The 27308-nt window shown below is 37.8% G+C and overlaps 2 protein-coding genes across 11 annotated transcripts in view; one reads left to right on the forward strand and one right to left on the reverse strand.

The window, feature by feature from the left end:
• ZBTB49 (zinc finger and BTB domain containing 49) lies at positions 1–17983 on the reverse strand. 8 transcript variants are annotated; one of them, XM_074822120.1, is made up of 9 exons: positions 17899–17963; positions 16964–17062; positions 16238–16411; positions 13058–14160; positions 8343–8389; positions 4433–4506; positions 3612–3694; positions 3360–3521; positions 1–1353 (listed from the first exon to the last, which is right to left on the reverse strand). In XM_074822120.1, exons 3-9 carry the CDS (start codon positions 16387–16389, stop codon positions 680–682), a joined length of 2295 nt encoding a protein of 764 aa, XP_074678221.1. In that variant the 5' UTR covers positions 16390–16411; positions 16964–17062; positions 17899–17963; the 3' UTR covers positions 1–679. The 8 variants fall into 8 exon arrangements, with proteins under 8 accessions (XP_074678221.1, XP_074678217.1, XP_074678224.1 ...); XM_074822116.1 differs by lacking the exon at positions 16964–17062 and having other exon boundaries at positions 17899–17983; XM_074822123.1 differs by lacking the exon at positions 16964–17062 and having other exon boundaries at positions 16238–16350; positions 17899–17977.
• Positions 17962–27308, forward strand: part of LYAR (Ly1 antibody reactive) — an 11499-nt gene continuing 2152 nt past the window's right edge. Inside the window, exons 1-8 of one of the 3 annotated variants that reach the window (XM_074822126.1) lie at positions 17962–18071; positions 18583–18771; positions 19725–19839; positions 22057–22164; positions 23455–23538; positions 25409–25745; positions 25994–26098; positions 27018–27103. In XM_074822126.1, coding sequence (XP_074678227.1) covers positions 18650–18771; positions 19725–19839; positions 22057–22164; positions 23455–23538; positions 25409–25745; positions 25994–26098; positions 27018–27103 — 957 coding nt within the window. In that variant the 5' untranslated portion in view covers positions 17962–18071; positions 18583–18649. The other 2 variants (XM_074822125.1, XM_074822127.1) reach the window with 2 other exon arrangements.

Genomic DNA, 27308 nt, shown 5'->3' on the forward strand with positions numbered 1-27308 from the left:
TAAAACAACTTCCCTTTATTCATATTTCCTGATCTTGGTCTTCATTGTACAAATAATCTGCTGTGCAAAATAGTTTATAAAATACTAAAAAAAGCTTTTATTGTAAAAAAATAAAGTTTCTAGATATACAGTTACTTTGCACTATCACAAATATTGTCCAGTATTTAACATTTAGATTTAATATCACAATACTCAAGTCATGTAAACCAATGATCCTACTGGTAAGAGAGCCACTACTGAAACTCAGGTTCACTAGGGATTTGTTAAGTATTTTCCTCTTCTCATATCTACACCCTTACACAACTCTGATGACCCATGCTTGGAACTGCACCCATATAATGAAATTAGGCATTGGGCCATCCTTTCCTCCATTATCAGGTAAAAAATACCAAGTTAATGGTAAATTAAGTAAATGGCAAATTTTAGTAAATCATGGCAACACACGAGCTACACTGTGCAGACACAGAACAACAAAGGTCCCCAAAACTAGATTTGAGCTTTGCTGAGAAGCAGCATAAAGGCAGCCTACACTGGGTTCTGGACATGCGTATCTTGATTTCTACCAGTATCCAAGCTAGCTGGCTTAAAAACTAGCTCTGATCTCTCTATGCTGCAGTGCAATCACAATCACTTTTGCATGAAACGCCTCTAAGAAGTTTTGATACAGTCACCTGAGCCCTCACTGTTCCAATTCGCTTTCATTCTGCAAGGTCTTCATAGCCAAACCCCAGAGGGTCATGCTAGAGAAGAACGGACCTTCATTATTCTTGTATGCAGCAGATGATGTTCGACTGCCTAGTGGATCATTACAATGACTGTCCAAGCTAACCATAGAGGAACGAATCATGGGAATATTATCAGACTGTAAGGGTTCTTCTGCAGAAGATACATCTACATCTGCATAAGCATATGGTGGTGGTGGTGGAGTTTGCTGTGTCTGAGCTTTTGGGAGTTTAGCAGAATCCACATTCAGTTTCTGTTGGTTTGCCGAGTTGTGGTGTTGAATCATTGAGCGCAACTTACAGTAAGAATCTGCAGAACTATCAAATTCAGTTGAATTTGCAGCTGGACGAATGGGAAATTTAACAGACACTGGTAACAATGTAACAGACATTTCTTGGCCAAAAGAGTCAGAACTCTGAGACTTCTCAAGGTCAGAAGTTTCAATCCCTTGAGTAAATTCATCTAGTGTGTGTGGACCTTCCTCAGTGGCTTTACAATGCATTTTCTTGTGCCGCCGTAGAACAGCAGAGCGAGTGAAGCATTTGTTACAAGTTTCACAGGTATAGGGTTTTTCTCCTGTATGAGTCCTCACATGTCTACGCAGGTCTCCAGAGCCTGCAAAACATTTCCCTACAAGACAGAAGTGATAGATTAAGATTTTGTTCTCAACACAAGTGCATAAACATGTTTTAATTAGAGAAAGTGTCAAGAGATAAGGTATAGTATGTCCCAATCGTGGTACTTTTTTATCTAGAACAGGTTCAAACAAGTTCCATCTAGTTTTGCAATTCAATGACTTGTTTCTTCTTCTCGATCTGATTTTATAACTTGTGTTTCCCAGTGCTTTAGTTTTTTGTCTCTAGACAGGAATATCTATTAGTATTTGAAAGCTGTGAGTGCCATCAGTTTGTATCAATCTTCATGGAGGAAAAAAAAGATTACAAATAATCAATTTAATTCATCTGTCTGGAAAAAAAAGTATGCTGATAAGCTTCTAAATATATTCTTCCAGTGAGAACTGCATCATAGAAAAGTAACGGTTTGTTCATTACCAAGGAACTATTCTTAAAGTGCTGACAAATTTAGATTTGTTAACTTTGAGCTAACGTAATGCAGCAGTCCGTTTTTTATACTCCAGCCAGACAATGTGTCAAAACTGTAATTTTTTTATTAAAATATTCAAGTGTTTGCCTATTTTCAGAACCATGGGCTCAAATAAGCTCAACTACCATACTGCAAAGAAAAAAAGTGTCTGAGGCTGAACCAAGGCAAAGTGTAGAAGAACAAGCAGAATAAGAGAGCATTGATTTCCAGAACTGCTACAGGATTCAGACACCTCACATTCTTCAGAATAGTCGGAATAAGCTAGTACCTATTTGTGATTTTCTCTCATTTTAACTAGGTTAAAGATTATTTTATTTTGTGTCAACAGATACCAACTAAAATGAACTGTATTATCTGAAAGCCCAGTAAAACTGCAGTCTCAATTTTCAGCATCATACTTTTTATTCTACTGCCCATATTTCTTTTCAGAAATGCCATTAAAGAGTAACAGTAAGATTACAAATTACTGGAGTAATACACGTGGATTTTTTGCACAATGTGAGTGATTCCTTAATGCTTGATCAGATTCTCTTTGCACAATTTTTGCCTCACAGTACAAGATGACCTGGCTAAAATGAAAAATAATCAAAAGACCACTACAAGACAGTATGAAAATAAGCCTATTTTAATGACAACACAACTGTTTGTCTATACCTTCATATCCTGCATGTCTATATTTCCTCCTTCTAATGCAAGACCTCCTGATAGTATCAGCTTTTCTTGTGCCTCAAGACATTACAAATAAAACATACTGCAGTTGGACATTATCATATGGAGCTACCCTCCTCCAAAGCTGATTCCTCAGAACATGAATGAAATTATACCAAAATAGCACTTAAGGGCAGAAAAGCATGTAGTATGCAGGATGCTAAGTAACATATAAGGTAAGGATAGACAATGCAATTTCTGAGAACTATGTTATACACGGATGAATTATTGATCAAAGAGCCACTTTCAGACCAGTTGGAAGTACGACCTATCTAGCAGATTTTGAAAATGGGTGTTCTCTGGTATGAGGCATTGATCAAGTTTTGATTTTACACCAGAGGCTGAAGCAAAGTAGCAAAAGATTGTTATTATCAAACTCTACAGTTGCATGCAGTTAAATCTGAACAGTATTCAATTGGGGAAAAAAAAAAGGCGGGGGGGGGTAAGATTCCATTGATAGCAAAGTGATGCCAAACCTAGCTTTCCATCAGAAAGGACTATACTGAAAATAAATCAATTTTTGAAGCAGCTAGTATCAGTACTTCTCTAGCAAACTTGTACACATCCAATGTTGATTTCTCTTATTTCCTTTCTCTATTCAACTGAAATTCACCTTTAAACTTATTTACAACAGCTAAAGGAGTTTAATACACCAAATGAAAGACTATGAAGTATGCAAACCAGAAGATTTTGGTGAAAAACTTTCACAACATGGTATTTCAATTTAAAATAATTTTGGTTAATTGTTATTCTGCTGACATAGGAACTTTTACTTATCATTTAAAAAGCAAAGACACAACCAAGGTATGCACAGTAAATCTTACCACATGCTGAACAGCTGTACGGTCTCTCTCCAGTATGCCTAATTCTGTGCTTTACTAATTTTCGTTGCATGTTAAATGACTTCCCACATTCATCACAGGTGAATACTTTATCTGCTGTATGGGTCTTTTTGTGCTCCTTTAAATTACTGAAGTTACTGAATCCTAGAAAAATATGACAGATGCTGAGATTAAAATGGCTGCTCACATTTCAATCAAAAAACCTCACAGGTAGAAACTTTGGTTCTTACATACCTCTGCCACAGATATCACACAGATGAGGCTTTTCTCCAGAATGAATAATAATATGACGCTGAACATCACCAGAAGCAGCAAATCTGTAACAGAACACGGAAACCCAATTGCTGTCTTTATAAGACCCTCATTCTCTTAAACTGAGTATCATATGGAAATCAACTATAATGAATGCCTGATGTTCTGAACAAAGATTAAAATCTAAAATACAGATAAATTAATACATTTAAGAAAAACATTTTGAAGATGGCAATGTCCAATTAAATTTATGGAAGGAGAAAAAAACCTTTTCACCATTAATGTTATTAATTTATTCTGCATTTAACTTAAAGTACAAATGCTACTCCTAAATTAGTGTAAGTTCTGTTACCTGTTAGCAGAAAGAAATATTTAATGCTTTGCTTAAATTCATCAAGTTTCCCATACTTCATAATTTCCATAAAATGTAACAAAAATTGTATGATCAAATAATGAAAAAAAAAAGCGAGGGAAGGGTACAAACCAGCAATTGTGACTCACGCTGTTCAAAACACACACAACAGTATATCCTTAACTAAAGATACAAATATACAAAAAATTAAAACCACAGGTTATGTATGTGGTGACATGTTTATCTTATTACTGAGACCTGCAACAAGACTCCTTGCAGACATTCATGTATTTTAATCCCATCAATAAACATTTAAATCCAATGTCTTTTAAACAAAATTGAGCAGCAGCACGCTGCCTTAGCTCTTGGCTCTTAGTTTATCATTAAGATTAAAGAAAACATGTACAAGTTTTATCATGTTAACTTTACTGAGGTGAACAATTCTACTCACCTTTTCCCACAGATTTCACAAATGTATGGCTTTTCACCAGAATGTCGACGTAAATGTGTCTGTAGATTACCTGCCTGAAGGGACAGTAATTTAAACATTTAAATTCAGCTAGCCTGTTGTTGTATACAGATAAAAAGACAATGATGGGAACTATGAGACTGGCTTTTTATTCCTAATTCTAAGGCACTGAAGACTACAAAGCATGTATGAACTCAAGCATTCTTATCTAGTAAAGACAGACTACCATGTACTTCAAGATAAAATTGCTTATGCAAGCAATTATATATTGACAAGAACAGAGGGAAAAAAAAAAAAAAGAATAAAAAAGAAGCCTGAAATCAAATGCTAAGGAAAAAGACAGATCTATAGTTGAGAACAGATCCAATTATAAATGAAAATTACACTATCTAGATTGCAGTGAAGAAGAAAACTTACTAGTAATATGGTTTATGTTAGTCTCATTTTCCCTGTCCTACAAATAAAATATTGTTACATCAGGATGTCTGAATTCACTTCCCAGGGGGTTAAAGAGAAAAGAATAGGGTCAACATTTTTCAATCCATAAAGTACTCAGAGTCAAGTGCTCCAAACTTATAAATATTCACTGATATCAAAAGAAAACAGAACAGGAAGTACAGAAATGAACAAATGGATTACTGGTAACTAATTTTTATTATGTATCTTTCCTCTCCCAATCCTGTAAAAATCATGCTAGTCTAGCAGGCAAACCAGATAATGACTAGAAAAAAACCATCTTACTCATTCCGACTTTTTTTTTTTTAATGTTTTTAAAGCCACTGGTGCTTATGAATGGCTAATCCACTGAGAGTCCAGTTCTCAAAGCACAAGATACAGCTAGTCTGGATAAAAGAGCTGCAGATGTTCCATAAATTGTGCATACTTCCACAGTCAGTTTTTAACCCTTCCATTCTCTTTGATGGATAACTGCCTGGTTATATCTAAGTACACTAAAGGAACATTAAGTCCTTTCAATTAGGAAAGAAAATTGGGGATGCAAAGATTATCATGTCCTCAGTAACAGTACAACAGCAAAAATAAACCCTATCAATAATTTCTTCCAACTCCCTTAAATTACCTGTGATGATCAATCACTGTAATCAGAGCTTATAACATACCAGAACTGAAGTACTGCAGATACACACAGACAGGCAGAGGACAATATTAAATGGATCACCATTTGAACCATGAGATTTCTTTAACCCCTGTAAAGTTTTTCAGACAACAGTATGACTGAACCACTGTTCTTTCAGGCCAAACTTTATAATACTCAAATCTATTCAAAGAGAGGCACTAGGCACCCATTTCTGAAGACGACGACTGAACTGACTTCTCCATGCAACAGTTTATGCTTTGCAAGAACAAGGGATTTTATGCAGAGGTACATTTGAGAGAAACATGCAAGACAGAACCTTTACTTCCATCCACATCACAAAACAAACAATATCATTTGAAAGTTATTCTGGATAAAGGCAGAGGGTGAATTTGAAGTGCAACAATTATTCTAAAATAGTGCCCATACAGGCATTTTTAGCCAGAATAAAAATGTTTTACAGAGAGTAGCAAGAAGATCCATTTCTTTATTACAAGTCTCTGTCACTTCCTCCTAATGAAGGCAAAAGCTTGTTATTACCTGGCTCACATAAAAAAAAAAAAAAAAAAAAAAGTAAAAACATCAGTAACTTCTATTCTTCCTAAGCTTCTAGGGTGATACACAACCTCAGTTAAGGTATAATATGCCATCCCAATGAAAAAGCCTAAGACGACTTTTGCTAGCATTTCAGTGAAAGAAAAAAAATGCTCAGAAAAATCCTCTTACTGGTACTGGTTGCATACCACTCCTCACAAATTTGAGATTAGAGAGAGATGCTAGACTTACTCAATTTGTACCTGGCACACTTTCAAAGTGAATGAACTAAAGCATATGGTCCCCCAAAATCAGCACTGCAGAAGGAGGTAGTCAGGAGGCAAAACATGGTAATTCTGGATCACCAGCTAGAGAAGGACCACACAGCAACAGGCTGTGTACTAGTAGTAAGGGAAGATGCAGGCTTGGAAGTACAAAAGGAACCTTTTTCTCCAAAAATCAAAGACATTTGTGGTTATTTGTTGCAGACTATGAGTTCCTATGTCAATTTTCTCTACTTTCTGTTCATTTTCTGTTTCACATTCCAACACACGGAACATCAGTTAGGTTCAGCAGGAGCAGACATAGTACCAGGCACAACAACTGCAGTGTCTCAAAAGCACAGACTTAAATAAGAAAAGTGATACTATTTCTGTGCCTGCAGACTGACAAAATCAAGAACAAGATCAGAGAGGGTCTTTTAAGCAAAAAGTAGATAGTAATTATCCTTGCATCTTGCAAAGAAGCAAGGCTACCCTAGTGTTCCCTAGAAGTATGCAAGTCCCCTTTTATGAGCAGAGGACGGACTGCAGCATGCAAGCTGAATGCTATGGCTCATATTCTGGACGTGTGGGTATTGTCCATCAATATGTATGTACCTATACCTTCAGGAAACTGAAGTAATGGGGAGGGAGGGAGGGGAGGAAAGCTGTTTAAGAGTGTTTAATTAAAAGGCAGACATTTCCAGTTTTGCTGGGGTTTTCGTTTGTTCATGTTTTTAATTAAAGAGGAGCAATGCATGCTGCATGAGGAGTCTGTCCTGCCTCTCATACACTCCGACTGTGTGAAGCTTTTTTATTCCCTCTTCCCCCGCAGTAATGGTACAGAATACCACTCCATTTGCCAAAAGTACTTTTAATGGAATTTGGAAATACTCACTTTTTACTTTTAATAAGTTTAGCCATCAAAACGAATTAAAATGCACTTTCTTTGCCTAATAAGCAGATGCAGTTTTGCTCAAAATGCTTGATAAGCATGATGAAACAGGATGCAGCATTATACTCATATTTAGTAACAGACTGGAGGATGCAACTGCATCAGATTCATGGGTCAAAGAAATCCCACTGGTGGACTACAAAACTGGAGTAAGAGAAGTGCAAGCACTGGTGGGGGGGTAGACAAAGACCACATAATTCTAATCCTTAAACAAGGACCCATAAGAAAGACCACAGTTATTCAATGATAATTATTATTTAATCTTAGTCTAAAAATATGCACATGACTATTGTCTCCTGCACTTAGGTGCATGTAGTCCGACCAAGAAAATGGAAAAGAAATAGACATTTTGGAAATGTGAGACAACTAGGCACCAAATTTGCAGAAATAGAAATTAATTGTTGTACCCAGAACAGGAAGCACGCACTGGAGGGCAAATTAAGACTGCTAAAGCTTTGGTCCTGTGTGTAAATAGGGAATTTCACAAGAGGTTTTTTTTAAATCGTAGCTGAGTTTAGTCACTTCAGACAGACTGTGCTGTTCTTCACAGAAGGAAACTGAGCCCAATTATACGTATGTAAATTTTTTTTATCTGACTCAAAAAAATCTGCTTAATAATTTATGCCATTTAGGAAGATGAAACTATATTGTGAATACAGCATTATACAAAATTCTAACCTGTATTTTTTTCAGACACTGTAAAAATGCTATTCACAACATATCCTTAAGCATAAGGGGCAAAAGAACAGTCTGAGAATGAATGTTCTCTGTATTTCAAATATAGCTGTGGCTCTGTATAGTTAAACATTTATTTGAAGGTAAAATACGTAACACATCTAACTGAGAGCAGACAAAATCAAAGGTTAAAAATGTATCAAAGAAATCTAAAGCATTTAACATGTTATTTTCAAATAAGACTTTTTTTTATCCCTAAAGTGGTCTGTCTTTGAACAAAAAAATATCTATAGACTTATAACCAAATTTTTTAGAATCAACACATAGATGCATTTCATTTGCAAGTGTAAGTACCATAATATAAAATATTCCCACCTGTGAGAAGTGTTTCCCACAAATGTTACATTCAAAAGGTTTCTCACCTAAAAGAAGAAACAGAACATAGAACTTCTAATAGTTGCCATAGAATACAAATGTTTTAAATTGGTATGCTTCCTTTCAAAATATGTAATGTAAGAGTAAAAATATCCCCAAAAGGACACTTACCCATATATGTAAGGGGAAATTCCAAGAGGGAAGTACAGCATTTACCATTAAGCTTGTAAGGCAGACTTGCTCAGAAACAGAATTTATCTTTCAAAACAGGTAGGTAGAAGAGTTTTCATATGAATAGAAATGTTTTGTTATTTTTTTTAAATACTTTTTATTCCAAATGAAAGGGGTACCGTACCTCCAGGAAGAACAGAATAGATGACAAGGTCCTACAACAGCAACAACAACAGCAGCTATGGGAAGTGCACCAGTTTTTTCACTTGTACACACAAAGGCCCACTCTTAAAAGAATAAGGAATGCAGAGAAGCTAGTTTGGAAGGATTCTGTTTTCTCTGTTCAATGTGTATCACACATCTCTGATCACCACGTAGCCATTCACTTCCAGCAAATATACATTTGCCCTCAAATTCTCACCCTATATAAGAGTATCTGATGATTAACCCAAGTATTTTGCCACAAAATTCTGAATTTACACATATAAAACTGGTATTCTTGAATCTCCAAAAACGTATCAACAGCTTTAGTAAAAATTAGTGCAGCTCACTTTAGCTTTTCAAAATAACTTGACTCTCAATCTAGAATGTGACTGCACAGTATTTCAATTCTCTAGCTGTCAATGAGACAAATTATCTTTTTTCTAATCACTTTTTCTTCTCTGCAGTATTTCATAGAGGCAATTTTTTTTCCCTGCTTAGTTCTTGGTTTCCTAGTTTTTACACTGTGGATAAAAATCTCTCTGCATCTTACAGAAATTTTAAAATAATAAATTTAAATCTTCTAATGATATTTTCACGAGTCTAACTGTACGTTAAAAGGACACATATAATGTGGCCAACAGGTATAGGGAAGCAAAATTAGTGTAAATCCCCGTGAGTCTGAATGCAGCTATTTCAAGAAGGAAAAAGAGATCTTACACTGTGTTTCATCTTGGTTTCAAAATCTGTCTAAAGATTTTTATTTACTTTTAAAATCATAATTCTCATTATTTTACAGAACACCTCTTGGCTATTTGTAGCCTTCTCTTCCAGCAAGTATTCCTACATCAGTATTCTTCCTCCATCCTTGGAAGTGTTATGGGCAACAACTACAATATCCAGGTGTTGAGGTTCCATTATCCTTCTCTACTGCCAAATACAGGTGATGTTTTTTCAACATATTTTGAGATCAAGGACTAAATGCAAGTCTCTTAGATTTTAAAGCACAGAGTAAACATACACAGTTATGTGGCTTCACATACAGCAGCCTTGAGGTTAGTGTGGCCACTTGAGGCTGTATCTACTTTTTCTACTTAAATGAAGAATTTCCATGAAGAATGGAAATCTTACAGCAGTTTCAAGACAGCTTTTATTCAATTAAAGATAAAAATTAAAAAACTAATAACTCAATTATAAAGAGCACTGAGGCTTGATTTCATTATGGCTCTAAATTTGCAAAACACTAAAAATTCTGGTACTGACAACACAAATATAAATGAAACCAGTAGGGAGCCAGATCTGTGGCGACTGGGAAGGCTTCTGAACAGCCATAAAAGCATCAAGGTAATTTGAAATGGAGGATAAAAAACACTAATAGCAATTTCTGCAGAAATTACCTACACCAAAAAAACCAAAGTTACTGTTGACACAGAGACTATTATCTGAACAGAAAACCACCCTGAAATAACTAGAGGGAGGGAGGCTCAAATTTCTCAAAACTATTGTTGTGGGCTGCATGCAGCCTCATTATAACTGTACAAAGAGCTGGAGTTTTATTCCCCATGATAAAGATAAAACAAAAAAAATTTATTTGAAAAGAAACTTCAAATTAGTTGTTGGAGAACAATTCTGCACCTACAGAAGACTCCAACCCCCTGGGCATATCAAGCAGCCTATTCCAAGAATGAATTCTAGAAGAAATACTAAATTACTCAGCATTGTAGCATCCCTCAGGTAAAGTGAGGCTAATTGCTTCCTAGGACATATTAGTAAGAGTGCAGCTAGTAAGCTGAAGATGATTCTTCTCTACCTATCACTGGTGAGACCATATCTGGAACCTTGAGAAGACAAACAGGAAATCTTAACTGCTGTCTACATGCAATGGGCAGAGAGATGCAACCAGGTTGTTCTTGAAGGTACACAGTGATAGGACAAGAGGCTACAGACACAAGTTAGGTCATGGGAAATTCTGATTAGATACAGGAAAATAATCTTTTGCCCCATGAGGGTGGTCAAACACTGGAACTTGTTGTCTGGAGAGGTTGTGGAATCTCTGACCTTGGAGATATCCAAAATTTGACTACACAAGGTCAGGAGCAAAACAACCCAGTCTAATTTGACCTACCTTGAGCAGAGGATTGGACTAGATGACCTCCAGAGGTCCATTCTAATCTAAGTTATTCTTTGATTCTATGATTCCAAACCAAAAACCTCATCTGAGAACACTAATCTTCTCAAAGACCACGGCTGGATCAACAGCAATACGGAAAATTTGGGAAAAAGTAGTAACTGAACTACAATTAAGACAATGCTTAAACAAACATCCAGGCGATTTTACTTTTGAACCTTCGGACTGCCTTGTGTTTTCTGTCTTCTGTTGCATCCTTCTCGTTCAACCCTCTGCAAGAGGAGATGAAGATAAAGTACACAGTAGTGGGACCAAAGCAGTGGTGTGTCAGCTCCAGAAGAGAAAGGCATGAAGGCAGAAGCGGTGTTCCTGAAGAGATCACAAAGGTAGGAGCAGGGGGCACTAAGGCATGGAATCCTGGCAACTTGCTCAAGCAAAGCTCAGAATGAAAAGGTCGAGGATCAACAGTGTATTACATGACAGTGTAACTCTGCTTCTGTTCTATCCATCCTCCCAAGAGTTCTTTTCACAGGGTCGGGTTTGGGTTTGGTGGTTTTTTTTTTTTTTGAGATGCTTCCTGAAAATACTTTAAAAAAACCCCAAAACACTGACCTGTAAGCTACAATGCATTAGAACAGGTAAACTGAACTTTGAACCTCGTGTTTTAAACAGTTTAGCAGACTCCGAAACATACAATAATTAAGTCTACCACTCTTAAAAAAACAACTAGTTTAACGGGCACCAGAACTCACAAAATCCAGACTTTTTCCAATGATTGAGATGTATGAGGAAGGGCACATTCTAATAGGTTTCTCATAGTTGGGGTCTTTCACACAGATTCTCTAGCACAAACACACATTACTGACTTCAGAGTCTCTCCCTCCATTGAGACTTCTCTAGATGCTCTATCTTCCATCTGATCACCTATTTCCCTGAAATTTCTAAGATATTAAAAATAAAGATATACCTGATGATGTCAGCTCAAATCGAAATAGATTCCAAAAAATGCAAGGCAAAGAGAGGATCTAGGTAAGAGACATATGCAACTATTTCACAGGAGACCAAATTAAGAAAAAAAAAAAGTATTAGTAATATGAACATACAGAAGTAGTCAAAGATACCTTAAGTGAAAACTTAAGGAAGCTCATACCAAATGTTCATATTTTAAGGTTCTGGAAAGATTTTTCTCCTAATAGTATGAAAAAAAAAATTCTTAATATTAAGGATCAATTAACAAAAGAAATTAATGTCTACTAAGAGGGATTTATATTTATTGTCAAAGTACCAATACATGTATGCTCATTTGCAAAGTGATGTTTATTTGACAAGACAGAGAGATGCATTTGTATATTTAATATAAGGAAAAAGAAAGGCAAAAAATTCAACAGCTTAATCAGGAATAATGCATCTCAAGGACTTGAAATCAGTGGTGTTACTTGACTAGCTAAGGTAATTCTTAAAAACCCTTTTAAAAAACATATAAAGTTGTAGAAATATAATAGAACATGCTGGTTAAATTGAACAGACAGATTAGTTAATTAAAAGTTAGACTAGGTCTTGGTTTTCACTTGAATAAAAAGATCTTTAGAAATAAAACTAGGTTTAAAAATAATATTACCTACAAGTTTTTAAAACTAAGTAAATGAATTCAAAATTCCTATTCACGCTGCAGCCTACTTGTCTGCAAGAGCATTACTCTCTAGGTAAATGCAATGAAAGTTGTTCACCCACTGAAACAAATAAACTAATTATAAAGCATATTTCTACAGGTTAAAAAGAAATAACCACGTAGACCTAATCACTTGTATCTTACAATGAATATATAATCAGAGAGAACTGAGGTCTAGAACATTTGTAGTGTCATCTTTTAGCCATTTACACTTTTCATTGTTATCTGACTTGACTTCTGACAAACTGACTAGAAATGCCTCTTCCAAATGCAAGACAAAAATAAAATTTTCATTGAAATATCACACAACATTCTTTGAGAAAGAACCCTAAAAAACCAAATACAAAGGACAAATCTTTACTACCACTCTCAGCTAAACTCAGTCTTACAGTCTTTATTCCTGTATGATTATTCATTTTTCAAAAAACCAAAACCACAACCTTTTGAAAGTAACCCTTAACCGGCATCTCTGCATCAAGCGATACTGTAAGACATCCTCTTTAATTGAAATATTCGGTCTGCAGACCAAGCTACTAAAAACTGTACCTGTATGAGACCTTTTATGGAGCTCCAAGTTGCTTGGATGTTTGAAAGCCTTCCCACATAATTCACAAGTATATTGCCTCTGTGACTGAAGAGTCTGTGATTGCCCTTCTTGTTCCAAAGGACCTTGAGATCTGTCAATTTCAACAGTTTGTTCAAAATTCTCTGAATTCACTAAATCTTCAGCTTCTTTTTCATCAGTAACTTTAGCATTCATCTCCACGGTACCTTCGTTTACAGATTCAATTACTCCTGCTATTCTACTGTCATCTGTTTTAGGCTCAGGCTGCTGCTCTGCAGACTTCTGAGATCTTAAAAAGTTTAACTTTTTGAGGTGTATTGCTTTTTTCAGCCGCATCTGTTTGGTGGGCTGCATAAGTGTGCTTTCTGCATCTTGATCTGGAGCAGCTTCATTCACGGACTGAACCAGAAAGTTTGATGGTAAATGATCAGAGGTTTCCAGAACACACTCAGAGTGATTGACAGTACAAGAATTATTCTCTACTGTGTTTATTTCTGTAGACGTGTTGTAAGAAAAGGATTGTTCTGCTCCTCTCTCGTGATTAGAGCAAGCATTTTGCTTATAGAACTGTTTACTGTAAAAGTTGCGTAGTTTGTAATAGTAATTTGGTTGTTTAAATGGAAGCTCTGTGCAGCTGCCATCTAAGGAGTCTTGTGGTTGTTTCTGTACATCACCTGAGGGTGCGTGAAGATTAACAGACTGCGATGCATGAGGATGGTGGTCAGCCAAGCCTTTATTAGCTTGTGTGTCAGATGAGCATTCATGCAATAGGTTTGTTCCGTAACTGTCATTGGCACAGCTAGTATCTGCAGTCAAAGTATTCTGCAGTGAAAATACACTATTACAAGGCATGCTGGCTGTTTGCTCTACAGCTGTAGAAGATTTTAAAAAGGTGTGGCAAATGTTCAGCACATTTTGCACTTGGAGACACTGTGCAATATCCAACATAGCTTGTACATTGTCCTGGCTAAGATCCAGGTGAGAGGTGTACATGAAGTCCAAGATCTGGCCTATGCCACCTACATTTTTTATGTCCAAGTGAAAGACATCATTCTTCTGGCCTGAAGAATTCTGGAAAAGGGTCCTAATAAAATAAGACAAATATTCAAACACAAACAATTTACAAACACTTTTATAAAAAAATACACATACACCTCAAACAGACTGCCTGCTACAAAACAAAAATTTACACTATGTGGTCTTATCTAGATTGCTATGTTTTTGTAAATGAACGTCTCAAAACTGCTCTATTACTTGTCTTATATATTAGGCCTACACTAGTACACTTAAAGTATAAATCAAAGCAAGTGATACTTTATATAACTTTAATTTTCTATTATTTAAACTTTTGAAATCACACCCCATACTTATGGTTTCCTACCCAATGTTCTTTACATATTAGGTTCAGTGGTGTATTTATGGACTGTTTGCAAAAGTTGGTTGACTCAGAATGGTGTTTTGCCTTCCACTGTGGCAAATAAAAGAGGACATGAGAAACTTTCTAGTAAGAAGGAGAAGATAGACCTCAAAGTGAGATAAACTATTCTCTTTCGGCAAGTGAGCGTGTCCATCAAACTTTATCAGTAAACCTTATTAAAGTTCTTACTATTAATTCTTTCTCCACAAGTAGATGAGAGGATGGTAGTAATAAACAAGAGGATGCCATTATTTTCAATCTACTCTCTCATATCCCAAAGAAGTACTTTTTTACTGGTACTGGATGAGAACCAAAAGAATAAGGAAGAGTACAGGTACATAAGCCTAAAACAGCAGTCCAACCAATACCCACTGAATTGTCATTGAATACTTAAAGTGTCTGAATTTACAGGTCTCCTTACTTGTAGAGCTGTAGTTCTTCACATGCAGAACTAGCCCTAGATTAAGTAGGTTTGTACTCTGCCTCAGTCAGGAACTTCACATCCCTCCATTAAAACCCCCAGTCTCTAACATGATACAGTAAATGATGATATATAAATAGGGTCAGGTCACTCCTATGTAGCTATTTTCCCGCACTAGGAAATGCCCTGAACTTGATGATTCCTCTCCGTGGGTTGACTCTCAAATTATATTTTGTTTAAAGATGGGCATAATATCAATAAACTCTGAATCTTAAGCAAAAGAGAGTATAGGCTTAAACTCAGAAATGCAGAGACTACTTTGAAGCCAGTGCCCACATCCAGGTTCTTTCATAAATCCAGCTCGTACTATGTAAATTAAAACCAGAACTATAATGAACAGATCTGGGTTGAGTCTAAATTAACTAGTCACTTATATCCTATTGAATTTTAATAATAGTTAAATGCCTAGTTCTTTTTAACTACTTTAAAAATACAGTCTTTGAGCATAATTTCACTTCATCATCAGGATTGCAATGCTAGAAAAGAAAAAGGAAAAAACCACCTCTCATCTTTTTTCCCTGGTCATAACATAAAACCCGTTTTCTTACATAAGAATTAATAGTCAAGCTTTAGAGATGTTTCAAGAAGCAAGGTCTAAAAACTGCCAGATCCAACAGCTTACTCATAACTAATGTAAAACACTAAGTTGGGAGATCTCTCCAAAATTTGGACGATCAGTGAGGGTTATACAGAGGGGAAAGAAACCAGTTGGATTCATGGGCCACCTGTATGCTTTAAAACACAGATGTTGTCTTTCTAAGAATCTGTTCTAAACAGAGATGCAATAATAACCTATACACTCAAATTTTATTTTGAATATATAATTGACGAAACAATTCACATTATCCAGAAATGGATAATATGAATTCTTTCGTCAATTATATCCCTTATCTGGCTCTGTTTGTGTACTCTACTATACTCCTTGTAAACCGTTATCTTTCCATACTGAAATACCGAATACAGGTCCATGCCAGAATCCATTGTATGAGGCAACGTAAGCAAGTAAAGATCAAGAAAAAGCCATACCCAAACAGTGTAGTAGTTAACTGTGTATATCTAGGAAATAAATTAGGATGGCCACAGTTTTTAATTAGATTAAATACTCGGTATATATTTATCTCTGGACAAACAATTTAACTTTTCCCCTTACAATCCAACAGTTTAGTCTGCAACTACCAGAAAAAAAAAAATACCCATCTCAGAGAAAACCTCAACCAACAGCATTTAGTTCATTTTTTAAAAAGAACAATTTCTATCACATACCTGAAATATTGACTGAAAGCAGCTAATACATTTTTGTGTGCTTTGAAGCAGACACCTTTTACCACCAGCATGCAGTCACAGAGAAGACCCTGAATGCGCTGTTCATGTAGCTGCTGGAGAAGATGACAACTATGGCTAGCAACAGTGTCCATGCTAGAAAATCACTTAAATTACCTACAATGAAATAAAATGCTAAGATGAATTTTAAATATTAAATTGCAAGTGAATTTAGAATATGAAGAACAACAATTTGTTTTAGCTCCTAGAGGAAACAGACTTCAGTTTACACCTGAGATGTACGTTCTAATGACATTTCTCTGATTAAAGATGTCACAGTATTGCTCTCCAGTAGATGGTTATACAGCAATATACATAGGAAATATTGATTTTAAGTTTTGCTTACACAAAGAGCTTACGCAAAAATGTGTTAATGGCACTGCCAATAAATTGAACTTCATAACAAAAAAATATAAAATTTACATAACTTTGACAAGAATTAGATTCAAAGGCAAAAACATATCACACCTACAAAATCAACAGCATTTGTACAGGAAAACCTGTTTCTTCACCCTCTAAACTGAAAAGGCAGAATATTATAGTAGCATTAATAATGCCATATTTGTGGCTGTTGTAGCTAAGCACATTTCCCACGTGCATCTGATTCATTAGGCAAGTTAACATGGTAATTTTTATTTAATACAATGTAAACTCTCTTTTAAAAATCACCTCTTTGAAGAGGTTGAAGGGAAGACAAGTAACGTTCCCCGACGTTTACGTTCAATTCTATACTTTTCTTTTTTGAAGATGAAACTCCTCCCTTGCCCACTTGTAAATATGAAAAGAAAATTCCAACTATTAGGACAATGAAGCAGAAAAACCACCTTGGGTTAAAAATGACAAGGAAGTGATTGCCCCCATTCTCAGTTCTCATGAGCACTACAGGCTCATTTTAACGTATTCTGTTACTCTGTGATTCACTGCCTCCTGTTGTATTGAGGTGTGGACTGTTATATTGTACTTTTTTTTTTTTTCTATTTATTCTTATCATGTCTTTTACCAGGCTTTAAAATAAAGAAGCCACATCTGTTTGCCAGATGACTGCTTTCTTTGTGTACGTCTCCCACCACCGCATCTTGCGAGTACTTCAACAACCTGTGAATTGAGACTCTCGGCCATCAGGTGCCCGTCTCCCAACGGAAAAGGCAGTCCCGGACACGAGTAACCCCAGCACCACAGTCGCTGTTTATGCTTAAACTGCCCTTTCGAGTTCCCCTCAGCCTCGCCTCGCGAACGCTCAGGCTCGAAGTGCAGCACGGAGAAGGGGGACAGAGCAGGGGTTTGCCTCAGAAGACAAGACCGGGCACCGAGGGGAGGGCGGGCTCAGCCCCGCGGGCAGGCCACAGGGCGGCACCGCGCGAAGGCGCCGCGGAGACGCCGCAGGGCGGGCGACGGGCCGGTAGCGGGGTCCGAGCAGGCGCCGCCCGCAGGGGGTCGGGGCTGAGGGCGGGCCGAGCGCCAACCGCCGCGGCGGCAGGACGCGGCCGCCACACAGCCCTCGGCGCGGGGAACGCGGCGCGGCCTGGCAGAGGCGGGGCAGGCGGCCGAGGGGAAGGAGCCAGCCCTGCTCGGCCCGGCCCGGCCCGGCCCGGCCCGGCGCTTACCGGCTCCGGCCGCCTCCTAGCTCCATCCCCGCGCGGCCGCCCGGCGGCAGCCTCGGCCCCACCGCCGGCCCCAGCCCGCCGCCGCCGCTCCTTCCGCTTCCGTTGCGGGGCGGGGGCGCGCAGGCGCAGGGCAGCGGCGGTGGCGGCGGCGGCGGGGAGGGACGGAGGGAGGGGTAAGGCGGCGGCGGCCGCACGTGCCGCGTGGGGCGGCGGTGGAGGTGCGGGGGGGTGGGGGTGCGGGTGGCGGTTGTGGGGAGCGGGGTGAGGCGGCACGGCAGCGGCCTGCTGCCGCCGAGGGGCGGGGGAGGCGGGCAGGCCGGCCTTCCCGCCCCGTGTGGCCGGGCCCCCCCTCAGGCGGCTCCCGCCCGGTGGCGCCGCTCGCCTAGATCCGACGGAGACGCGTTTGCTGCGGGGAGCGGGACGGAAGGGCGGGGGGGTCGCGCCGGGAAGCGGAGGGGAACCGTGACCCCGCCCGGGCAGCGTATCGCCTTACGCGTGTCGGCGTTACTGGTTTCCCTTGTGCTCAAGGTATCGGGCGAAATGAGTTTTTCCTTCTCAGCTTCTGCACGTGCAAAATCAAACTGCTTAGCTTTTCTGTTAGTGGATGCACAGTGGCATTTCTTTCTGGCCATCCAAGTGCTTTTTTCAAGCTGTCAATGTAAGATCTCCTCCTTGTATTTCCAGGGCTGTGCTTGAGCGGGGAGAGAAGGGGTTGCACCCATTTCACGGAAGCTGCTGACCACTTACCAACATGGTAGTTTTCACGTGCGATGCGTGTGGAGAATCTGTGAAGAAAGCACAAGTTGAAAAGCATGTGAACATCTGCAGAAACTGTCAGTGCCTTTCTTGCATGGATTGTGGCAAGGATTTCTGGTAGGTAAAGGATGGGAAATAGCCTTGTTCACTCTGCAGTGGTTGTCAAAAATACAAGATTTTCCTATGGTACATTAGAATTAAATTCGGCAATTTCTAAACAATTCATTTTTGGATTTAAAAATTATACATGTTTATATCATTTCAAGCTTAATCATCCAAGTTTGAACCGCAAGGACAACTAAACCACACAGTAAACAGAGTTGCAATTTCTTCTTTTGCAGTTATAAGTGACAGTGCTTTTGGCTTCTGGTCATCAACAGCTGTTCCTTACTCTGTGATTGCAGAGAGAGTGAGACTGGCAATGACAACAAAAATTCTGAATTTGGTTTTCATTTCTCAGAACTCAAGAAAGTAGGGCTGCTATCTGCTTTCAAAATGTAAACATATGAATTTGCATTAGAAAATAAGATTGTCCTCAGATGGTGATTATATTTCTTAATACTTCACTGACAAAAGATCTGTGTTATTTATTCCTTTTTGGCCCACTGACACATTGGTCAGAACTACACTACCACATTAGTATATATCTATATTTAGGAATTAGGTTTTTGCAGGCGTTTTTCACCTGCTTTTCTAGTTTTAAAATGTGTCAACGTGAGTAGTAAAACACAGATATATGTTAATAGCTGTGCATACGTTACATGTACAAATGCACATAAGTTACAGAGTCAGTAAGAAAAGCAGCGGTATACTGAAGAGTCAGATCTGATTTTGCAAGTCAGAAATGTTCACTGAAGGCTGTAGTGTGACAAAAATGTCAGCAGTCTTATAAGCATGTACTTTAAGCACATCAAACTTTACCCATGTAAGAGCTGACAGTATTAAGGTTTAAATGATAGATGCTAATGACTATTACTTTAGTTTGTTGATTGTCTTGTTGATAAGTCTTGTTGGTAGTTTGAACGCTGAAACACTTTAGTGAACTACAGTTAAAAATCTCCTGTGTTCAGGGGTGACGATTATAAGGAACATGTCAGGTGCGTGAGTGAAGACCAGAAATACGGTGGAAAAGATTTTGAAGCCAAAACTAACAAAGGAGATGCTAAACAACAGGAGTGGATTCAGGTAAGGTTTGGACTATATGCAGATATGATAAATAACTATTGTTTATAATCGTTAAAGACACAGGAGAGGCTATACTGGATCAAACCAGAGATCTGTTTTTCCCAATAGCCACAGCTTTCTTTTGGCAATTCCTTGGTAGATCTATTGCTTATCCTGGTAAGAAACGCAACTTTTGTTTGTTTTCAATCTACCTCTTACTAGTTTGATTTCATGTTCCCTAGTTCTTGCATACAAAGAGGCATTGATCATTGTCCACCCTCTTCATGCCACATAGGCTTTTGCAGACCTCTGTCAGGCATCCCTCCCCATCTCATAGTCTCTGTTCCAGGCTGAAAAGTCCTACCCTGCTCAGTTGTTCTTCATAGGTAAATGATATCGTTGGTCCTCTGAAGTCTTCCCAGTTCTACTGTGATCTTATGAAATGAGGTTATAAAAACTACGTACACCATTTCAGATATGGATGAACCATAGATGTACTTTATGTCATAATGATGTTTTATGCATCCTCCTTTATTTTTTTAAAACCCAGTTAGATATAATTAGTTAGACCACCTTTATCCATGGATTTGTTGTTTTCTATCTTGTGTAGAACTCAGTCTAAGAAAGTACTAAGCTACATGCATACTCAAGGCATATGAATAATAACATTGAAGTCAACAGATTAGTGCCATTGATGAGACTGAGCTTTGTTTGAGTGCATTGTTGAAAGGCAGTATGATGTGAATGCTATTGCTTATGGAAAACTGTTAGCCTTCCTCAATAATAAGTACTTTCTACACAGAAGGGTGAGGTATTACTACAGAAGGTCCTTTTCTGGTAGTCTTAACACATCCACAAAACCTTTTGGTAAACACATTTTCAGAAGTACAGGAAGTCTCTCCAGTGTCCAGTGGCTACATCTTTAAATAATGGGAAGCTCAGAGCCTTTTTTCCCCCCCAGGCATCAGTGCTGTTCAAGTAATTGCCATAAGGCCCTGGCCTGACTTCCTCTGTTCTCTTGTGCTGGCACTTGTAGCATAGCAATATGCCTGAGCTGTCTCATAGGGATTAATGGTTGTTGAAGCTGTCATTGCTGCCAAAAGAAATGCATGTCAAACTGTGGACTCAAAGTTAGCCTGATTTTTCACAATTAAATTCAAAAGTTTGTAAAAACCAATCAGTTGGCAATTGCTTTTCTTAATGTAGGTCTTTTTCACATTGCAAGAATCCCCTATGTGATCCAGTTACTTTACTTTTAAATGGTTTTATTACAGGTTTTAACTTGTACATTCCAAAAGCATTGGTGAGCTGTCCTGCTTGCCTCTGCTTACTATATAGGTATAAATGTTTATATAGATAACTTTGACACATCTTATGGTCTAAGCAAAGGTTAGTGTTTTTCCCGGGCGTATTGAACGGTTTGTTTGAATGGGCTATACAGTCTGTGGGTACTGGGTGATTTCTATCCAGTGTGTTTCTGACTTGAGTATCTTGCATGTATCATTTGATCGTTATGAGTGGACTGAGAGCAGCCCTGTGGAGAAGGACTTGGGGGTATTGGTGGGTGAAAAACTGACTATGAGCCAGCAATGTGTGCTCGCAGCCCAGAAAGCCAGCCGTGTCCTGGGCTGCATCAAGAGAAGTGTGGCCAGCAGGGTGAGGGAGGGGATTCTCCCCCTCTACTCTGCTCTTGTGAGACCCCACCTGCAGTGCTGTGTCCAGCTCTGGGGGCACCAACATAAGAAGGACATGGACCTGCTCAAGAGGGTCCAGAGGAGGCCACAAATATGATTGGGGGCTGGAGCACCTCCCTTATGAGGACAGGCTGAGAGAGTTGGCGTTATTCAGCCTGGAGAAGAGAAGGCTCTGGGGACACCTTAGAGTGGCCTTCCAGTACTTAAAGGGGGCTACAGGAAAGGTGGGGAGGAACTCCTGATCAGGGAGTGTAGTGTTAGGATGAGGGGTAACAGTTTTAAACTGAAAGAGGGCAGATTTAGATTAGATATAAAGAAGAAATTCTTCACTGTGAGGGTGGTGAGACACTGGAACAGGTTGCCCAGAGAAGTTGTGGATCCCCCCTCCCTGGAAGTGTTCAAGACTTGGTCTAGTGGAAGGTGACCCTGCCCGTGGCAGGGGGGTTGGACATAGATGATCTTTAAGGTCCCCTCCAACCCAGACCATTCTGTGATTCTATGATTATGCTTCTTTGCTGATTTAATTCTGGTTTTCTTCATTCAGAAAATTCATCAAGTAATGAAGAAGCCAAACATAAGCCCTAAAGTGCGGAACGTTCTGGAGCAAATGCGTGCCTTTGATAATATTCCAAGAAAAAAAGTAAAGTTTCAGGTATGTTTTAATAGAGATTTGTAGTAATCTATGCAATGAGCTTAAAAATAGACTTTCTTAGCAATAATAAAGGTGGGACAAGTTGCTTATTTGGGCATTGATTAGGTGTTAAGCTACAGACTCGCCATTCAAGCTTAATCTCCATGTGTAGGCTTGTTCTTTTCTTAAGACCTTTTTTTTTTCTATGTGCAATTTCTATTGAATGTCCAAATTCTTAGACATACTTTTAAAGGATTCTTATTTTTGTGGCTTTGTTTTTGCCCGGTAAAGGCAAGATACTGGTTTGAGAGTTTTCCTGTCGCTCAGTATTCTGATGGAATCTCCCACACCGGATGCTTCACGAAACTTTGCGTCACAGCCAAAGCATATTCCAAATGTGTCATGTGGTATCAGTAAAGAAATAATGACAAGGTGGCCTATTTCTTTTTTCTGCTCTGTGCCTCAGATTGTGAGGCTGAGAGAAGATCATGATTACATCCAGAACATTCAAATAAAACGTAATAGAGCTGCAGTGAAATTGCTGCTAGCAAGCTGAAGGTTAGAATACTTTTCTACAAAATTAATGTTGTAAGCAGGGAAAGTGATACTGTCTAGAAGCCTCTTTCTTTTTGGTAAAATACGTTGTAGTGGAAGATCAAAAGTTTTTGTAGTTCGTTGTTCCAGTATACTATTGCAGCTTTCCTAGGATTTTGATTGCAACATTAGGTTTTACTTGGAGTTGCACATTCCTCAAAGTTGATTTGTTGCCGATAGTGTGAGCATATTATAAGTAGAAATTTACTGCTTTGTTTTAATTTTCAGGAGAAACTCCTGCAATAGCCCCAATAACTTTCCAGTGTTTGCATTGAGATACTTGCTTAAATTTTACTTTTCTTTAATAAACTAAGATATCCCATTAGGAGCATGACCATCTGTCCAGTACACAAGTAAATAAAAAACATCAGATCCTTAATATTTTTTCTCATGGGAACAGTCAGAAAGTTTGGTAGGACATTAGTATAACCAGCTGTATTCAAAAAATGAGGATAGTCTTTTACATATGTTTCCCTCTTCTGGATTACTATTGGTGAGGCCATTGAGAGAGGCATGGTATAGCCTTGTAACAATACGTAAACACTATGTGAAACAATTTAACATGGAGGTTTAAGAGATTCATAGAGAGTAAACATCTAACGAGATCTTAATCAGAAGAAGTGATTGGAGACTTAAATGAAAAATAAAAACAGGAACCAAATATGTGGTAATCAAGAGATGCACCTTTTCAGTTACTGTTGGTTTTTGTCTGCACAGAATTGGATGAAGAACAGTTTGAGAATTACTGACAGCACTTTGCAAGACCAGGTGTGGGATATTTTCTCTGAAGCAACCAGAAATGTAAGTTAAGTTAGAGATACAACATTGTACAACCTGAATGCAGTCAAAAATACTGGAAGAAAAACCTTTCACACTCCCTTTGTAGATGTTGTCAGAAATGTTGTCTTCCATTGTTACAGTGGATTATGTTATATAATATTCCTAGACTAAATTGCTGGTTTTCAGAACATACTGTTGCTGAATTAGTTTGCACATATGGTTGTGATTAAAAACTTGGACACTGTGACAAGATTGTACTAATCAGAAGGCTAATTTAACTTTATTCTGTGCTATTAGTACATAAGGAAGGGGAAAACCACTGCCTTTATCATCTTGGTTTCAGTCTTTTACCCCACTGTAAGAAGGAATAAAACAACCTTTTTTCAGATCTTTATTGGCCTCAAATTAATGTGCATTGGAGTGTGAAATTAAGAGCACCTAGTTTATCTATTTCCTTAGTGGAGAGAGATGAGATCCTTCAGTTTGTGGTGCAGATTCCTTCCACTTCTGTGTCCAAATCATGGACTCACGCTGGCCTTTTTCTCAGCATCTAGTTATTTGCTATTTCAGTACTAGCTTAGCATGTTTTGCTAGGGTGTTGTTTTGATTGTTTGTTTTACATCAATTACTGCTACTAGAAAGCGTACTTCTCTGTTGATGTAAAAATGCTCTTCTCCCCCCAGCTTCTGAGGAAGAGTGCAGGCATAGCTCTGAGGTTAATCCCTTGTTGATCATGCTTCATGCTCCTGATTTGATGATTCCAGTTAAATCTGTTTGTAATTTTTCTGGAGAATCCAAATATAGGAGCCAGGAAGAAAAGAAGTAATTTTTTTTTAAGCATATGAACATAACGTAAACTCAGCACTGAATTTCAAGTACATTGTCTTGCTGGAACATTAATTCTGAGTTGATACAACTTCACTAAAGCCATAAGCAGTTCCTTCTTAATTTAAATTGAATTTTTTTAAAAAAATAAATCTTGAATCTGAACAATTACTTTATTTAAACACATGTAAACAATTTAAATTTTCCGTAGAATGTAGTATTAAAGTAAAATACATTACACAACTTTCTTGCTCGGATCGTTACAACATACTGTTAAGAGTTCGTAAAAACATCTCAAGATATTCTTTAATACATGCTTTGAAGTGTATGTACTCAAAGGAAGTTCTTAAGTGGAATTCAAATTGAATTGAAATTACTCTTTACAAAAACATGTTGGTATTAAGTTGCTTGTATAAACATGTTATTCTCTTTCTAAATAGCCACATTAACATTTCAATAACTGTATTTCACTTCTAATTATTAAGGTTTAATTAAAGATAAAAATGTTCATTATTATATTAATTCTTCTACAAGAAAATTATAAGCCCAGGAACACTAAATATGTTAAGGTGAGAAAAGTACAATTAAAACAATAAGCAGTGCCTTTATTGACATCATGCAATAATAATTTGTGTCCCAGACATATCCCAAGACAGGGAACTGGATAGCAAAACTAAGATTATTACTCGAGGGATGTATATTTGGGAATAGGTTCTGTATCTTGCTGTAATATGCTGTATTTTTGTCTGCATAAATCAAAGAGTTGCCTCTCCCTTAATTACATTTAGCAAATGTTTAAAAACCACACAGACAATTATTTCAAATAGGAATTACATGTGTTGTAAGATAACATTTCTTCTGTGATGTTAAGTTAATTAGCATTTAGGCTGTTGAGTTAGAAGAATCAGACACATTACTTAGTGCTATTTCTCATGTAACTGGTGTCACCACGTGTAAGCACTTTAATTAATTCAGAATATTAGTGTTCTTCATGACTGATGTAGAGAAAAGTTGCAATGTCAAAAAAGTCATGTAAAAATTGTAATAATCTGTCTTTCAACAAAAGATTTCATGTGAGAAAGAGCAAGACAAACCACAAAAAAAGGAAGAGGGGCAGTCTGCAGAAACTGGGGAAAAAACAATGGCAGAAGAAAATGGAGTTACAGATGATAAAATTGAGAGGAAAAAGAATAAGAGAGAACGAAAAGAAGAGAGACAAAAGAACAAAAAGAAGGAGAAAAAAGACTTGAAATTAGAAAACCAGTCAGAAGTAAAAAAGAGTAAAAAGTCCAAAAAAGGAAAGGAGAGCTTGGAGAATGAATTTGAAATAAATGGAAATGGCCATCAGAGTGAAATAGAAGAGGAAACAAATGTAAAGAAACGCAAACATAAACATGCAGAAGGTATCCATTCTACACTTTATATTCTTATTTGTTTTCAAGATGCTTTTTCTCAATGCCTTAAAGCTCAATAATCTACCTAAGTAGAATTTTTTAAGTAGTAAGTTACATACACAAATGAGATTATTTTTTAACACTGTAGTTGCACAGTCCTTTTATAAAATTGGAACCTCATTTCAAATATAAACTCATGTTACAAGAACTTTTCGTTTTATAATTTTTCGTGTATGTTTATCCAACTCCATCTCTAGAGGACCCTCATATCACAACAAAGAGAATGAAAACTGAAAACATTTCAGAAGACATGGAAACAGAAAACACCAATGGCAATGAAGAAAATGTGGGAACAGATAAAGGTATTCTTAAAGGGGGAGTTTAGACAGTTACAAAACTATTCTGCAGAAGACCTAATGCAGAATATAAATACAGTGCTTTTGCAGCAAACCATGAAATAAACTGTGCCTCAGTATACATATATATATATATGCATATTCAGTATACATACCAGTTCCAGAGGAAGTAGCCTGTGCTACACATAACACCTGATGCTGAATTACTTCTCTCATTTGTTGCTTCTGCTGTGCTGGCAGCCTTTGGCTGCACTTGCTTTCACTGGGCAGTGAGGAATTTGGCACATTTGTTCCACCACAGCAGGTCTCATCCCTGCTGCCAGGCACGTTAGCCAACATAGAGGAAAAAGGGTGACAGCTCTTTTATATCTCTTTGTATCTTTTCTATCCCCATTTTTGCCCAGTGAATCATAAATTGGACTTTAGCTGTGTTGGACCTTAGTTCATGCTTAGGTAAACCTACTTATGCCTGTCATCCAACACACTTTTACTGTTGGAGAATGTCTGTACTTGAACACACAGATTGTTTATTTGGAAACTACCAACTAATGACCTCCGAAGTGGGTCCTGTGCAGAACTGACCACCTGTGCTCTAAGGGTGGGGATGCAGGATCTTCCCAGCTATTCCTGTATTATGTAAGAGTTGCTGCTTAAAGCTGAAGCACAGAAGTTAAGTAAATGCAATCCTGACCCTGGCAGTTCACGTACCATGTAGGTTTTCCATGTCTATCCTATTATAGTCTTCAGAAATAGCCTACCTGATTTCATGCTTAAGACGCTCTGCTGTTGTAGGGTCAGTAAGATAACTGTTGTGGTAGCTGAACTGGTTCCAGAATTAGGAGATTGAAGGCTGGTTCCTGCTAGAGAAGAAGACCTGGAAATACCTAATTTTACTAATGATGTTGTACACCTAATTATTTTCTAGGTAAATTCAACTGGAAGGGAACCATCAAAGCTGTTCTGAAACAGGCTCCAGACAATGAAATTTCAATTAAAAAACTAAGAAAAAAGGTAATGTTCACCGGGGGGGGTTTAATCTTCCTTGGTTTTGTGAATTTTTTTCTGTAATGCTTAAGTTCTTAAAATCCCAAATAAGCAAAAAAGTTTGATGTTATTTAACAGAATATCAATTGGTAGAATGTCAACTGAAGGAAATGTTCTTTATTGCTAACGGGACTACAGAAGTTGAATGCTAAATTAGCATAATAGATCCCAT

Source organism: Strix aluco, chromosome 4, assembly GCF_031877795.1.
Source record: "Strix aluco isolate bStrAlu1 chromosome 4, bStrAlu1.hap1, whole genome shotgun sequence".
NCBI lineage: Eukaryota > Metazoa > Chordata > Aves > Strigiformes > Strigidae > Strix > Strix aluco.